Source organism: Electrophorus electricus, chromosome 3, assembly GCF_013358815.1.
Source record: "Electrophorus electricus isolate fEleEle1 chromosome 3, fEleEle1.pri, whole genome shotgun sequence".
In the NCBI taxonomy this organism is placed as follows: Eukaryota; Metazoa; Chordata; class Actinopteri; order Gymnotiformes; family Gymnotidae; genus Electrophorus; species Electrophorus electricus.
Window position 1 is genome coordinate 9,154,290 of NC_049537.1, and position 15,266 is coordinate 9,169,555.

At 39.7% G+C, this 15,266-nt stretch overlaps 2 protein-coding genes and 1 long non-coding RNA gene across 4 annotated transcripts; 2 read left to right on the forward strand and 1 right to left on the reverse strand.

Annotated features, from left to right (window-relative positions):
- Positions 1-36: 36 nt before the first annotated feature.
- On the forward strand, positions 37-10,410 carry LOC113576029 (twinfilin-2). 2 transcript variants are annotated; one of them, XM_027007916.2, is made up of 9 exons: positions 37-288; positions 5,830-6,008; positions 6,170-6,265; positions 6,367-6,471; positions 6,621-6,635; positions 7,619-7,744; positions 7,935-8,085; positions 8,184-8,305; positions 9,146-10,410. In XM_027007916.2, exons 1-9 carry the CDS (start codon positions 192-194, stop codon positions 9,311-9,313), a joined length of 1,059 nt encoding a protein of 352 aa, XP_026863717.2. In that variant the 5' UTR covers positions 37-191; the 3' UTR covers positions 9,314-10,410. The 2 variants fall into 2 exon arrangements, with proteins under 2 accessions (XP_026863717.2, XP_026863718.2); XM_027007917.2 differs by lacking the exon at positions 6,621-6,635 and adding an exon at positions 7,193-7,206 and having other exon boundaries at positions 7,555-7,744.
- On the reverse strand, positions 8,175-11,623 carry LOC113576032. The gene is made up of 3 exons (XR_003410459.1): positions 11,536-11,623; positions 9,185-9,248; positions 8,175-8,260 (listed from the first exon to the last, which is right to left on the reverse strand). It is a non-coding gene; the product is annotated as an uncharacterized LOC113576032 (long non-coding RNA).
- cish (cytokine inducible SH2-containing protein) lies at positions 11,607-15,152 on the forward strand. Its single transcript, XM_027007920.2, has 3 exons — positions 11,607-11,975; positions 12,753-12,916; positions 13,343-15,152. Exons 1-3 carry the CDS (start codon positions 11,953-11,955, stop codon positions 13,831-13,833), a joined length of 678 nt encoding a protein of 225 aa, XP_026863721.2. The 5' UTR covers positions 11,607-11,952; the 3' UTR covers positions 13,834-15,152.
- Positions 15,153-15,266: the final 114 nt, after the last annotated feature.

Genomic DNA, 15,266 nt, shown 5'->3' on the forward strand with positions numbered 1-15,266 from the left:
GCACACACAAACCTGCCCTAGTTACATGACCCTCACTCTCTCTAGCACACACGCTGCTCTCGCATGCTGCCTCAACCACAAACCCCCAAGCTGTCTTGCTTCATATTGTGGTCATTAGTCTGTAGCCGAACCCTCGTCTCCTGGTATCCCCACAGACAGAGCTCCTCGGCGGGTAGACACAGAGACCCGCCATGTTCCTGGTTCTAGTGGTGACGGAGGAGCTTCGGCGGCTCCTGGTCAGGGCAAGGAGCGGCACAGGCCGCCTCATCCAGGTGCTGATCCAGGACGGTGAGTATGCTACTGCCTCCAAGAACACTCACCGAACCAGAGGACATTCGTCATATCAAACCTAGTGTAATGGCACATGTCAATGTGAGGAGTAACCTAAACTTATTCTGACGGTAGCGTTTTTCCTTTATTGTAACCATGCATTTCTTCCAACATTTGCCCGTCTTACTAACTTTAAGTGATCCTGATGTTCAGAGTTGTCTGAGTCAGGAGGCATGACCATGGAGGTGTGCAATGACGTGAAAGATAACCTTGGGCTACATTTATAGTGATACTGAATCTTTTTTCTTCAGAGTAAAACATCTATCACATGCAGAGAGCAACCACCAGTGAGGGGTGCAAAGTTGTATTAAAGTGCCTAGTGGAGACCTTGAGTACTTAAATACTTTAATCGAGTTATATACAAATGTTACCACTCAAAGTTCATTATTATTATTATTACTTACATTTATACAGCACCTTTCTCAGACACAAGCATGCTTTAAAGCATGCTTTTTTTTTTTTTTAAACAAACACGTCGATGAGAAGCGGCAGCCATTTAATCATGGAATATAATATTTGTGTAAGGCTGTGCTGGCCTGCAGCCAAGCTGGAGTACAACTTTAGAGTAAGCAGGGCACAAATGCCCACGCATCTCATATTAGGGCTGAAGAAAATCTTACTTCATAATTGAACCAGTTATTATTTATTGTCTGAAATAACCCCTCTTGTCTATTTATTTACTTGTACATGTATTAGATTGCTGGGTGATAGACCCATATTCTCTTTTCTTTTATAATGAATCAATGTATTTCATTAGTACGTACTTCAGTGCTGTTTGGTTTGTGTCCAGAGCTGAGATGATGTAATATGGTGCAAGGGACAAAATATATTTCACAACATATTATGATTGAGAAAGGTCAGGGTGAACATGTGTAAGGTCAGGTGGCACATTGATGCTGATTGGTCAGTGAGGGATTTACTAATCTGTGGTGCAATGTCTGTGTGTGTTCCCAATATCAAATGAAAAGCTCAACTACTATCAAATTATGTGACTAACCTTGTGGGGAGGGCAAGACAGAAAAGACAATTACATTTGAATTAGGTCATCTTACATCACTTCTGTACATGTACGTGTGTGTGTGTGTGTGTGTGTGTGTGTGTGTGTGTGTGTGTGTGTTATTTAGATGTGCTACACATGCATATGATTCCCATCCATAACAGTTCATTTTGCCTGAATGACACCAGGATACAACACTCGCTCTTGTCATTTTGATCTCTATATAAGCAAGTATTAAAACATAGAGAGCATAAAGGTTAATATATAAAATATAATATTACAAAAGGAATAACTAATTGATTTAACATGAAGCTTGTCAGTCACATTATAAGGGGATGAAATGTCTTTGTCCAAGGATGTCAGACAATGTGTCAGTCTGCCTATTCTTTGGTTTTGGTTTACCACAAAGTCTTACTTTTGTACTATAACACATTATGCTATCCTGGACTGACTGTTACTATCACATTGCTCCAACACCATGATATCCAGACATTTTATTTAATACTAACACAAGACTGGGTATTAAAACAGAACCACAGACATTCTTTTCAGACTGATTTGTTTTCTTCTGCACTGCTATTCGATCATGTCCATTCTGAGGGAAACTCCCTCTGAGCCTATATGCAGTTCTCTCATGTGTCTAGAGACACCATGTTGCTGCATATTATGGTTTCCAGTGTTGTTCTGTAACTATCTACGCTCGCACACTGGAGCCTCTATCTTCATGGGTGATATCGGAGACTTATTTTGAGTCATGTCATGTCTGGGTTGGTCTTTTTCGGTCTGTGCCGCTTAGTAGACTCTCTTTTGGTCGTAGATATTTTCAGTGTGATTCAGTAAGAGAAAGAGACCGAAAAAGTCAGAAGGGCTGCAATTGGCTGAGGGCTGATGAGTCACATAACTGGTTCATGATTGGCTGTGGACATAGGCCATGTCACATTCACTGTCACTTGGTCTCCATATTCTACTACTTTAGTAAACTGTGACATAGAGCACAAAGAATGTCAGTTAACTAAGCTCTCTCAATCAACACCTTGGATTGTTTGTTTGTGAGAGAGTGAGAAGGTGTAACTTTATTATGGCTGATGTTAGAGATATATATGAGTGCAAATAAATTTTTAAATATACATCCATCAACATTGTGTGTGTGTGTGTGTGTGTGTGTGTGTGTGTGTGTGTGTGTGTGTGTGTGTGTGCTTATGGGCAAGTGAACTGGTGATGGAAAGTATGCATCTGTGCTGATAGGCAGAATGTGTGCAGGCCTAGAATAGTAGTTGCTGCAAAAGACAGGCAGGAGATCCCCCATCAAGGACATACTGTCATGTATGTCTAGGTGTTTGTGTGCTCATGATGTTCATTTATTGACATACTAGTACAGATCTTTGACAGTGTCCTTTCAGTGGTTATTTTTGGTGAACTGCAAATTTTCACAATCCCTCTGCACAATCTTCAGATGCTTGCATTCCTTCAAGGACAACAGCACCACTGGCCTAATCACCATGTTGCAAGAGTACAAGATAACTGTCTTTTTAAATAGTGATGTCTCTTTGTTTTTAAAGTGCTCGTATGCCACAGATAAAAATGAGTGGTTCTAGCCAAGGCTTGGCTGGGTGTAATATCAATTCAGCTCATGAGAAAAAGATGCCTAGAACTGCAAAGTTCAGCATCCCGATTCCAATAAAACTGCTCTTTAATACTTAAAGTGATTTAATTAAAAGAAAAAATCAAAACAAGAAATAAAATTTTAATTAACACTAAGTATTACATTTTCTTCTATTTTATTACAATACATAATTAGAGTAATAACTCACAGGAACTCTCACAGCAGTATTTAGTATTTCCTTTTGTCCTCATTCTAAAACACATAGTTATCTATATTTGATCCATATTAAATGCAGACGTTATGCTGACAGCAAAAAAACTGCATCTCTAAAATGTTAGTGTTTCTAGTGGAACTTTAAAAAACTGCAAGCAAAAAATTTATGGAACAAAACGAATTGTTCAGATAACTAAAAAATGCTCACAATTTACAAACAGGTCAGTATTGATAAAATGTATTTTAATTTGATTCATTCCTGTCCTTTTGCTTGTTTGTGCTGTAAAATTAATTTAGCATTAAGAAGGAAATATTAAAATTTGATTTAAAAATAAAATATCACATAATTACTTTGTGTTATTTAATTGACCGTGGGGGTCTTTTTGTAGAAATAATAAGCAGTTGGGTTTTAAGGCCCTTTGTGCTTATATAAAGTCACTTGGACATTTTGAGACTGTAAGGTTATCCTTAATTTTTATGCTGATGAGACAAAATTAAACTTATCGGTTCGGCCACATGCAGCAACACAGCTACACAAAATTAAAGACAATGTTAAATGAAAACCAAAAATGTCCTTCTTCTATATTCTGATAAAGCTGAAGTACTGATGCTGGATACTAAGTCTGCTTGAATGAAGATTGCCAGTGTTATACTAGACCTTAATAGATCAATGTAATTAAGATCTACAGTTGGTTTTTACCTTGGTTTAATTATTAATATTACTTTAATTCGAGTCCCCTCTTAGTAACATGATTAGCATATGGTCATTTAAAAAACATATAGGATATAGATCGAATATAAGACATATACTAATTGTAATTGATGCTGAGAAATCGTTTTATAGCGTTTAGAATAGGTTACTGTTGCTAGATGAATGCCCTATTCTCTGTTTAGATAAGCTTCAGTTAGTTCAGAATGTGGAAGCCCATGTCTTTACCAGAAAATAGCATATTAGCATATTAGCACATCCACAGCATAAATCATTTAGAATAGCCTGGTCTTATTCAGTTTACACTGGATTACCATTATGTTCTGTATGGACCATATAGTGTTTATGAAGTTTAAAGCCCTTAATTATCTAGATCTGGCATAGCTTGCTGAGCTCCTGAAGTATTAAAATCCATCCTGATTACATTGTTCAGCTGAGGTAAGTGTCATTAATTTCTAGGTTTGCTTGCAACATAGCTGGTGGAAGTCCTTTTTCATATTGTAAAGAAGGAAAGCAGTTGTGTGTGTCTGCATACGTAAATGTGGTCTTTGTGAAGCATCTACAATAACAAAGAGATACTGAATATGAAATAACTGTTGGATCAAGTATGCTATCTGAAACTAGATGAGCGTCTCCCAGTTCTGGTGCTGGAGTTTCTCTGTGCTGTACATTTGATCATGTTCCCAGCTTCCAGTAAACCAGCCTGATCTCATCGATTAATTAACAAACCCTCACATCAAGCTGGGAGTGTTAAAACAAGGTAGGCATGTGTAGTGCTCCAGGAAGAGTAATGAAAAACCCTGCCTTAGACTTACTGATGTGAGACAGGATACATAAACATCAACAATGTTCTTTTTCCTCCCTAAGGTGTTGAACCAGTACACTAGGATACCTGGGGGAAATGACAATGAACATTCTAATAAAGCTAATATATTTCAGGGCCAACAATAATCTAATCCAAACCTCATTAATTATGCATTGATCTTTCTGAAAACAAGGCAGTAGTCTCAAAGCCTCACAAAAGAAGCAGAAATTTCTGAATAGCAGGCCTTTCAGAACATCACAACAGAATACATTTTGCATGTGGCAATGTCTGTGGGTCACAACAATTAACTGCAAAGAATTTAAACCACGGGCTATACATAACAACTTTACTAAAGATCACATAAGATTTTAAGGTTCTTATAGGCATCTACCAGATTTAGCCACCGAAAGATACAACCTCCTGTCAATCCCACATCTGCCATCCTTCCCTCAGTGACTAGTCAGTACATTTACAGCATTTAGCTGACACTTTTATCCAAAGCAACTTACAGTCATTACTGAGGTCAGCTTGAGCAATTGAGGGTTAAGGGCCTTGCTCAGGTGCCCAATAGTGACAACTTAGCAGTGATGGAGCTTGAACTGGCAACTTTCCAATTACAAATCAAGTAACAAGCAAAATAACTGACAGGCAGGGAGACCAACTGCCCTATATCTAAATTATTTGATTGACTAATGCAGCCAAACCTTGTTGACATTTTTGTTTGTTGTTTACAGATCCCAAGGCTGATCCCAAGTGACAGAGACAACTTTTTCAGAGCAACTACTAGAGATAACTTTCGGAACATAAGGAAGTAAAGACAACTGATGTTTTCTTGCAATAAACTAGTTACATCGGTTTTGTCTAATTACTTATGTTCCCTGAAATAGTAGACTATATATAAAAAGTTGAGGTTTATATATGGCTCATCAAATAGATAGATAATTTGAGTTAAAAAGGACATTCCGCAATCCAAGCTCATAGTCATTGAATTTTGATTCAAATGTGTTGGACAGAGGAAAATAAAATGGTCAATGTCTGGTTACTAATGGATTCCACTGCAAGTGGCCAAATTCATTTTAATGTGGTTATCTTTTTACACAGATGTCAAAGGTGAACAAAGGTGGATTTCATATGTACTAGGTATATGATATGATCCTTTCTGTGTATTTCAGAACAGCTGGTGCTGGGGGCACACCGAGAGCCATCTCAGTCCTGGGAGAAAGATTATGACCACTTTCTGCTTCCTCTGCTGCATCCTCAGGAGCCCTGCTACATCCTGTACCGCCTTGATTCCCAGAATGCACAGGGCTATGAATGGCTCTTCATCTCCTGGTCACCTGACCATTCTCCCGTGTGTTATACATTTGTAACATATTTGTGTTATCTTGTCAAAGACACACACACACAGTACATATGATTTATTATATTATACTTTTTTTTTTTCTGGACACAGATTTGATTTGAATCCTGAAGATTTTCGATTTCTGTGTGTGGATATCCTACTCCTTGTAGGTCAGACAGAAGATGCTGTATGCTGCCACTCGGGCAACAGTGAAGAAAGAATTTGGAGGGGGGCATGTCAAAGATGAGATCTTTGGCAATGTGGTGGTATGTGCATTTTTAGGGATTTCATTAGTTTTAAGAATGGTAGAGCAGACCATATTAAAATTTCAAACTCATTATTTGGTTTGTGTTTCTATTCCCCCAAGGATGATGTGTGCCTTCAGGGCTACCTACGCCACATGTCACTGAGCTCTGGCCCTGCTCCTCTTACACCTGCCGAACAGGAGCTGCAGCGAATCAAAATTACAGAGGTGAGAGGTCCCACCCTTTTGACTCATACAAATACTGTACATCATTGAATTTCACTGGCATCTGCTGCATTTCTCCAGCAGAAGAACACAATGTAAATACTTCGGTATAACCGCCTAACCATCAGTTGTAATGTTTGTGATCTTTACAGGGCAGGGTTAAGCAGGTGAGTGTGTTTTCCCTTCACTCTCCAATACATTCTTCAGTAGATGACAGTGCTGTGTGTGTATGTGTATCTGCATGGAAACTAGTATATTGTGTTGAAGTTGCTCTTGTCAAAACTTTATTTGAAGGACAATCCATTAACACATCAAACCCAAAATGTCTTTTTCAATTTTTCAATTTTTAAATTGCTTTTCCATTTATATTGTGTCTAAAAAGTATTTGGTCATAGTGAGAACATTTTAACACATGCAAAATGGTCTGTAGAGCTTGCATTCACGCACGACTCAGTTGATCCTCAAAAAAGAGATTTGTAATTTTGAAGGGTGCAAGACAACACGGTATATTTCAACAGCTTACAAAAATAATAACAACCTAATAATAACCTAAGCCTATGTGTTACTCGGGGATATGGCTTCAAAGTTCATTGTGACTTAATTTCTGAACTATGGGACTGAGTTTATTTATGGGACTGAATTTACTACTAAAATGCTATGAGTTTGTTTCAGTCTACTGGACTTACCATAATGCCCTAGAGCAAACGTTAATACAGATTTAGAGGATACCATAAAGAGGTCATGCTACTCTTGAGCCAGTGTTACTACAATTTTACCGTGCTGGTCTAGAGCCATTGATTACCTAAGTTGGTCTGGAGCCACAGCATTATCATACATTTCTTGAGCTGATTACCATGCTGGACTAGAGTCAGAGTATAATCCATGGATGCCTTATGCTAGTGTTTTTCATGCCTTATTGTTATGTCCTTCTAATAAAATGAGCTCTGAGCTGTTTATGTGAGTAGTGCCATCCACCATATTGAATGAATGCCTCAGTGTTCTGATTATAAACAGCAGCATGTTTCTACAATTCACCAGTTGTCATGTGATCTGAATATATCAGTGTCCAGAATGGATGTGTTCCAGATATTGTCCTCGTGCTGTGCGCATACGTGTGCACATGTGTGTCTGTGTGTGTCTCCCCCTGCAGGTGAAAACAGAGATCAGCGTGGACAGTAAGCACCAGACATTACAGGGCCTGGCCTTTCCCTTGCAGCCAGAGGCCAAGCATGCTCTACAGCAACTCGCAGACAGACACATTAATTACATCCAGTTGGTGAGAATGCAACATATACTCACACATGGAGACACATTCATACACACAATTTCTAGAACATTCACACTCTTAGTCTAAGACTGACCAATGCACTTTGCACAGAAATTGTAAATTCACCCAATTCACCAAATGTGAACTGTGCACCAAAGCTACTGCTTTAATGTATATTTAATCCATATGGTTGTATCAGAGGCTGGACACAGAAAGGGAAACAATTGAGCTGGTGCACACTCGGGCAACAGAAACACATGAACTACCCTGCAGAATCCCAATAGATGTGCCACGTTACCATTTCTTCCTCTACAAGCACAAACACGAAGGAGACTCCCTGGAGTCTGTGGGTACGTCGGAGTGCGTCCCCACCACCTTTCTCACATACGCCCATCCAAACCCACGTGATGTTCATGGCTCTCTCTTATGGCCTCTGCTGTGTTCTCAGTGTTCATCTACTCGATGCCGGGCTACCGCTGCAGTGTGAAGGAGAGAATGCTGTATTCCAGCTGCAAGAGCCGCCTCCTAGAGGAGGTGGAACAGGATTACCACATAGAGGTGGTCAAAAAGGTGCAACCCCAGCACACTCTGCACTGGCATGGAGCATGACGGGCCAAGAAGTGCCATGGTTTGGTTATTTGATAACATGAGAAGCAGGACTTTGAGCTAATTTTCCCATGCACATGAGGTTAATGAATTGTACAATTGTTAAAGTGTAAGGTGTTACGCTGACAAATCAGCTCTGGATTTAATAACAAAGCTTCAATACTGCAAACACAAGCAAGTTTCCTTACTTATATATGTACATGTATATGTATACTTAGAGGACTCAGTAAAACAAGTAAAAAAGTAATTAAAAAAAGAGAGAGAGCAGACAGAAAGTCAATGGACATCATCCTTTAGTGTTAACAAAGCAAATGCCATGTATGCACTGTTGTCTGTTGTTGGTTATTTATAGAAGATATAATTAGACATTGGCATTTGAATGCTGGCCAGGAGCTTTCGGTCCAGAATGACAATCTTTCCTTATTAGAGTTTTCCCTAATAGAGCCCTTGCTCTATGGTCCTAGTGCGGTGAGTGAAATAAACAGACATTCTTCCTCACTAAGTGATGTTTGTGTGTGGGTGGCTTAATTTGTGTCTCATTTATAGGAATACATGAAGATTCTGATGTTTTGGTATTATGAGGAAAGACTTTGAGGCCAAACTAAAACATATTAAGGTTTAGAGCAGAGTTTAGGTATACCAATCAGTATTTATCTATTTAACTACAGTAATGGAACCCCCTTCTCCCCCACCCCCCACCCCCTGCAAAAGATAGTAATAGTGTGTGTGTGTGTGTGTGTGTGTGTGTGTGTGTGTGTGTGTGTGTGTGTGTGTGTGCGCGCGTGCATGTGCGTTATCCCCCAGATGGAGATAGAAAGTGGTGATGAGCTGACTGAGCAGTACCTGTATGAGGAGGTTCACCCCAAGCAGCATGCTCACAGGCAGGCATTCGCCAAACCCCGAGGCCCTGCAGGAAAAAGAGGAAACAAACGGATCATTAAAGGAGCAGAAGAGAATGGCAAGAACAGTTAGGGAGGAGGGAGAGGCTGACAAGGCTAACCAAGCCCAGCTGCCAGAGGCCCTGAGGCTGGGTGTGCTGTCTTGAAGGAGGGTGGCCTGCATGCGTGCACATGAGTATGGAGCAAGCTTGACTCCATTTGTTTTTATCCTTCTTGATTGTGTTTCTTTGGGTTTTTACTTCCTTGGCTTGTGTTTAATATTTCATAAATTGTGATTCTTTCTAACAAATTCTTGTACAGGTCTATAAAAATGAAGAAAACCTCAGGAATTTACTGTCTCTGTAAATTGTCTGTCCACATTTTGTTATGCATTTGGCTTGAAAACAGAGACATAACCTGTCAGTTTTACTCAGACAGACATACACTCACCACACACTTGTAAATACCCACCTACATCTTATGAATGCATTTCACACATATATAATTACGAGCCACGTGTCTATGCACAAGTTGTCACCAATCCTGTTTCCCACTCATCACTGGTCAGTTTCTGACTACATTTTGATTGGATGGCAGATCAACACAACAGTGGCACTGGCATGGTAGTGGTGTGACAGTTGCTGTTATACTAGTGTGATTTCAGATACAGCATTGTTGAGTTGAAAGTATTTTGCCACCCCTAAGTATCCAGCTTACTCAGGTCCTTTTGTTGAGAAATTGACCACTGATAGGATGGCTTTTCCAAATGTGTGCATAGTAGCAGATAGAAGAATATAAACAGTAAATTTCTAAAATATAAATAATTTTATTCAAGTACATGGTAAAGTTTAATTTAAAATTTAACTTTAATATACAATAATTTGAATATGGAATATGGATTCTACTACTGAATCAGTTATTTATCCAAATATCCGGTGAACATCTGATGTTTTCAATGTGAACAAGCCACCATGTCAATAGATTTTCTCAGAGGAGCTCAGTTGATTAGCAAATGTACACACCACCAGTAGAAATACTGATGTGCATCTAGAGTCAGTAGTGAGGGTTTGAACAGGACTGCACATTAGGTTACGACTGCTATTTTACATCTGTTTTAGATTTGTTAAATGTCTTACTGTTTAGGCCATGATGTGCTTTGCTATCATTTCAAAAGCCTACCAATGTACCCTTTTTTGCACTTTTGTCATGCTGACATATATGTCCTTCAGTGTTTTGTGTCAAACCTTTTTTTTTTTTTTTTTTTTGCATTTAGCTGTTATTAATTAGAAAAGGAATTCTAAATAAAATATTTTTCTGTATGATGGGTGTCAAACATGGTCAGGTTCAATCAAGTCGAAGAAATGGAAACAATCTGTGAATACCAATTTGATATAGTTGTTGTCTATTAAGTGGTCAGAACAGTATGCACTTGTGTGTTGGATTACGAAAATGGGTACTCCAGTTAAATCTGTTATTTCTTCAGTACAGAACATGGGTCAGTACCTCTAAGAATGTCAGATGAGAACGATCATAAGGTTTCCTTTTTAGACTGAAACACGCTCAATTTAAACTGTGCACCAGGCAAGTCTTGCCTTAGCATTATTTTCGTTATTTAGTTTTAGTCAATGGAATCTTGTGAGTTCATGAGAGAAAAGAACGTTAGATGAGAGTTTAGATAAGACTAGTTTCTCAAGGACAAAATGATCAAATCCGTGGACTGGCGATAGCCTCCAGATGGCGGTATTGACAAGATCGGTTTATGCACGATTAAGATTAACCCTTGCTGATGACAGCGCTGCTTGTAGTCATTATTGAAGTATTACGTTGAACAGTAATATCTGTAGGACAGTGAATACAATGCCAACCAGAATGATACACACCTAAATGACTATAAAGTGGTCAACGGAAATTGACAAACGCCAAAAAAGACAGAGACTGTGGTAGTTAATTCCGCAGAAATGTTCATGTAAATATACTCGATTAACAGCAGCTATATGGTAGTAAAGGTTAATAACTGCAGTAACACATCGCAACTTTAGATTGAGCTTAGTTTAACCGGAAACAAACAGTTAACCAAACCGCGGGGCTGAGAAGGCGGGTTTGCAGAGACGGAAGGAGTGCAGTCTGGCTGAAGTCACCACACCGCTACCTTTTCCTGGAAAGTTCTTAGAACGCGTTCACGAGTCCCTAGGTAATGTTCATCGTCATATCATGTCTGATAAAAAAAAAAATCAAACGGTGTCCCACACTGAAACAAAACCACGGCAAAACTCTTCTATGTGTGTTGCTGAAGGCTTGTAAAAAATTGATACAAACCGGTATCCTATCTTACTGGAAAAGATTCACACGGTCTCAGAGAAGCTCCTGCTGGCGTCAGAGGCGCTGGCACACAGGGGGATTCCGAGAAAAGCCGCTGCTGGAATCCGGGCGAACTCAACAAGCCAAACCCTACAGTGTTGCGTCTGCTTGGTTTTAGGACATTAACTAGCGTGACACCTTTCATTTGCCCAAACCATGTCTGTTGCTGATTCATGGACAGATTCGACTCTTTATTAGTTATTTAAACTGTCCAATTTATAACGTCGGTAATTTTCAAGGGAGTTGACATAGCCCATTACTGAGGAGCGTTTAGACATAAAGAAACGCGATCATAGTAAAGTAACGGCAACTATAGCCCCAGCAGCAGATAAGAAACTGCAGTCGTTTAGGAAGCAGATTATAGCCTCAGTTCTCATGATGATTCTCTGCGTCCAAGGGTGAGTGCTGGATTTAACGTTTCACTGGAAACAGCTGAGAAACATATACTTTAAATTTCGTTACTCAAACGATTACCTAATTAATTGAATCTAGCTATTATTAAGCCATTGTTATGTCATGCTGTGAGATGTTTAATGTAGGGTAAAGTTGCTTTGAGCTTTAACATATAGAAGTTTATTTAAATGTAAACAATTACTGGAAAGCAGGTGTAACATTTTATGGGCATTTTTTAGAAACTGTCAAAACACCGAAACTACATGTGAAGCTAGTCTTCCAAGAAGAGTCAACAGCGAAACTACTCTTCCAAGCTTTATTAAAACAGAGGCTACATTAAAATTCCAGAATTAAAATTCCAGACCCAATCGGCTTGACCTAAAACGATCAAATGGCGCTTTCCATAGTCAAGGATATTAAAGACCAGAAGAAAAAAAAAAAACGTTTGGTAGTACTTAAAGAAATAAGAGATCTTTTGTTTAAATGTACATCGCTTTTTCCAGTACAAATGAGACAGCAGTGGGATTATTTTATACTGTATTCAAGTCTGTCCCAGATGAACGCAGTGAACAGAACAGAACGGTATAACCCTAGAACAAAGGGTGAGGAATAATCGGACGTGTTCTGTAACGTGGTTTGCGATCGTGTGTTCTGATTATTTTATTCCTATTACCTACGAACAACTTAAAACAACTGAACAACTTATATTCTTCTCAGTGTCAGTTGTTATATTTCTATAGGTAGGGATGTTGTTTAATCCTTTTAAATTGTTTTCTGTCTAGTCCAAGAACTTTGTTACCAGACTCCCAAACTCAAGTGGTTCCTCTTGGTGTCTCAGTCCTCTCTTCCTCTTCTCCACGATGTCTTCACAATTCTACCAAGTTATGGGACCCCACCACTGACCTGCGAACCATTGGCGGCACATTCTGTTATCTAGATGCATCAGGTACACATCTTTAACATGCTCAGTTGGACACCAGATAGTTTTAAATTCAACTACATGTCAGTGTGTTAGGAAACATGCACCACACACCGCAAATGAGCTGAACATATTTAACCACCCAAGAGCACATTCAGGATCACTGCTGATGGCTTGAGCGATATCTGAACTTTCCTCTGTGATACCCCAGAGGCAACCCCAACTGGGGCCAAAGCATGTCACAAAACTACTGGTTATGCTTTGCTCCTTGACAAGGCAAGTAGTCACAATGTAATAAGTGTAACAAGGAAGTTCTCTTGTGACTACAACACACTCCCAACACAATCAACAGAGATGGAAATTGAGAGATTAAATATTACTGTTTTATTTAATATTTGTTCTAATGTTTATCTTCAGAAGTAGTTATTAATGTTTACGTACGTACTTTTTCAGGGTGGTACTGGGGTGCTATCACCGCTGGTGAGGCCCATTCCGTCCTGCAGGGGGCACCAGAGGGCACATTCCTTGTGCGGGACAGCAGCCACCCTCTCTACATGCTGACCCTGTCCGTCAAAACAGGCCGCGGACCCACCAACATTCGCATCGAGTACAGCCACGGGAGCTTCCGCCTGGACTCCAGCTCCCCGGCCAGGCCGCGGCTCCACTCCTTTCCTGATGTGCCCAGCCTCGTGCAGCACTATGTGGGCTCCGGGAAAGGCAAGGAGGTGGCCACAGAGGACGAGAGTGAGGCCATCACTCTGCCGGCGCCTCCGGAGTGTAGCGTGCTTTTAAAGCTCAAACAGCCACTGCGAAGGCCTCAAGCCTTCCCTTCCCTGCAGCATCTCACACGCCTGGCCATCAATAGATCCACAAAACACCTAAAAGATCTGCCTCTACCAAAGCCACTCCTCCAGTATCTGTATAATTATCCTTTCCAACTCTGAAATCACCATGGAACACATGCCGGGCCCGAACGAACAGGACAGGATGGTGATGTCATACAGGAAGCAAAGAAGGCATCGGAATATCAGCAGAGAGCCCATTTCCATGGAAATTGGGCTTTGGCACAAAGTCCAGTGATGGCTACTATAAGCTGCAGAACATGGGTGGCCATGTCCAGTGCTGGTGATCTACTGCCTTGCAGAGTTCAGTTCCAGCCCTAATATAACACATCTAATGCAGGTAATAAAGTCCTTCAGTTACTTCTTAATATCAGAACTAGGTGTGCTAGATTAGGTTTGGAACAAAACTATATGGGGTCGTAGATCTACAGGACTTAGACATCATAACTGTACTCTCCTTACTTTATCTGGAATGCTAAGCCTAGTTTATGCTTTAGCAACCGGTCTGCTGTAGAAAGTTAAATTTAGGCTTTATGGCCCCAGAACAGGCCAGTTGGAAGTCTAATGGAACCTTAAGGACTTGCAAATGCTAAATCCCTGAGGATGGTGTTTTTAAAGCAATGGCAGCTTTCTATCATTGTTTAATAAAGATGGAAACAAGTAACTGGTTTCCTCAAAGTAGGCATCAGACCACAGACTTTGGGTGGACTGTATACAAAAAAATGACATGGAGTTTACCATGGGCTTGTTGCTCTATGCAGTGTAGGCTTTTCAGAGGTTCATACTGCACATTTAAGAGATGGGCAAAGAGAGCGTAGGGAGACAGACATTTAGGTGCACAGCTCTGCACACAGCTTGGTGCATGAGAGTTGAGACACATTCAGCCAAAGCCCTGCCCTGTCTGTCATCTTCCTTTTTACTTTTCTTGGTGTAATGCATTTGGGTATATCTAACTATGTTAATCAGTCCAGATTAAATTATTTGTTTTTCTATCCCCACTATGTGGGTATTGTATATATTTATGGATAAATATCCTTTTTATTTTGTAATAAAAATGAATGAATGTTCTTCAGACTACTGAAGTCTTTTTAGCTTATCCAGTTTACTTTGTTCTAACCCTAAAATGTTTCTCTAAAATACTGCACAGTGGCTTTCTGGGAAAAGTAGGTAAAGAAGAACTTATGAAAGTCTATCTGATTTGTGATGTAAGGCCATAGTGGGGTTGAGGGGAGGAAATCATGTGGATCACTAGGACACAGAGAGCTACATACTGATTCACTAGGGACTTTTTCTAGACCAGACAGATCTGTTGTAAAGCAAAGAAAACATTTTTAGAAAAAGAATGCCCTGAAATGCATGTGAGGGAATGAAACATAGTCCTTATCTTCCAGGTATGTTTTTTTTTTCTCGTGTGTGTGTGTGTGTGTGTGTGTGTGTGTGTGTGTTTTATTTATATTTTTATTTATATATATATATATATATATATATATATATATATATATATATAATTACACACACACACACACACACACACA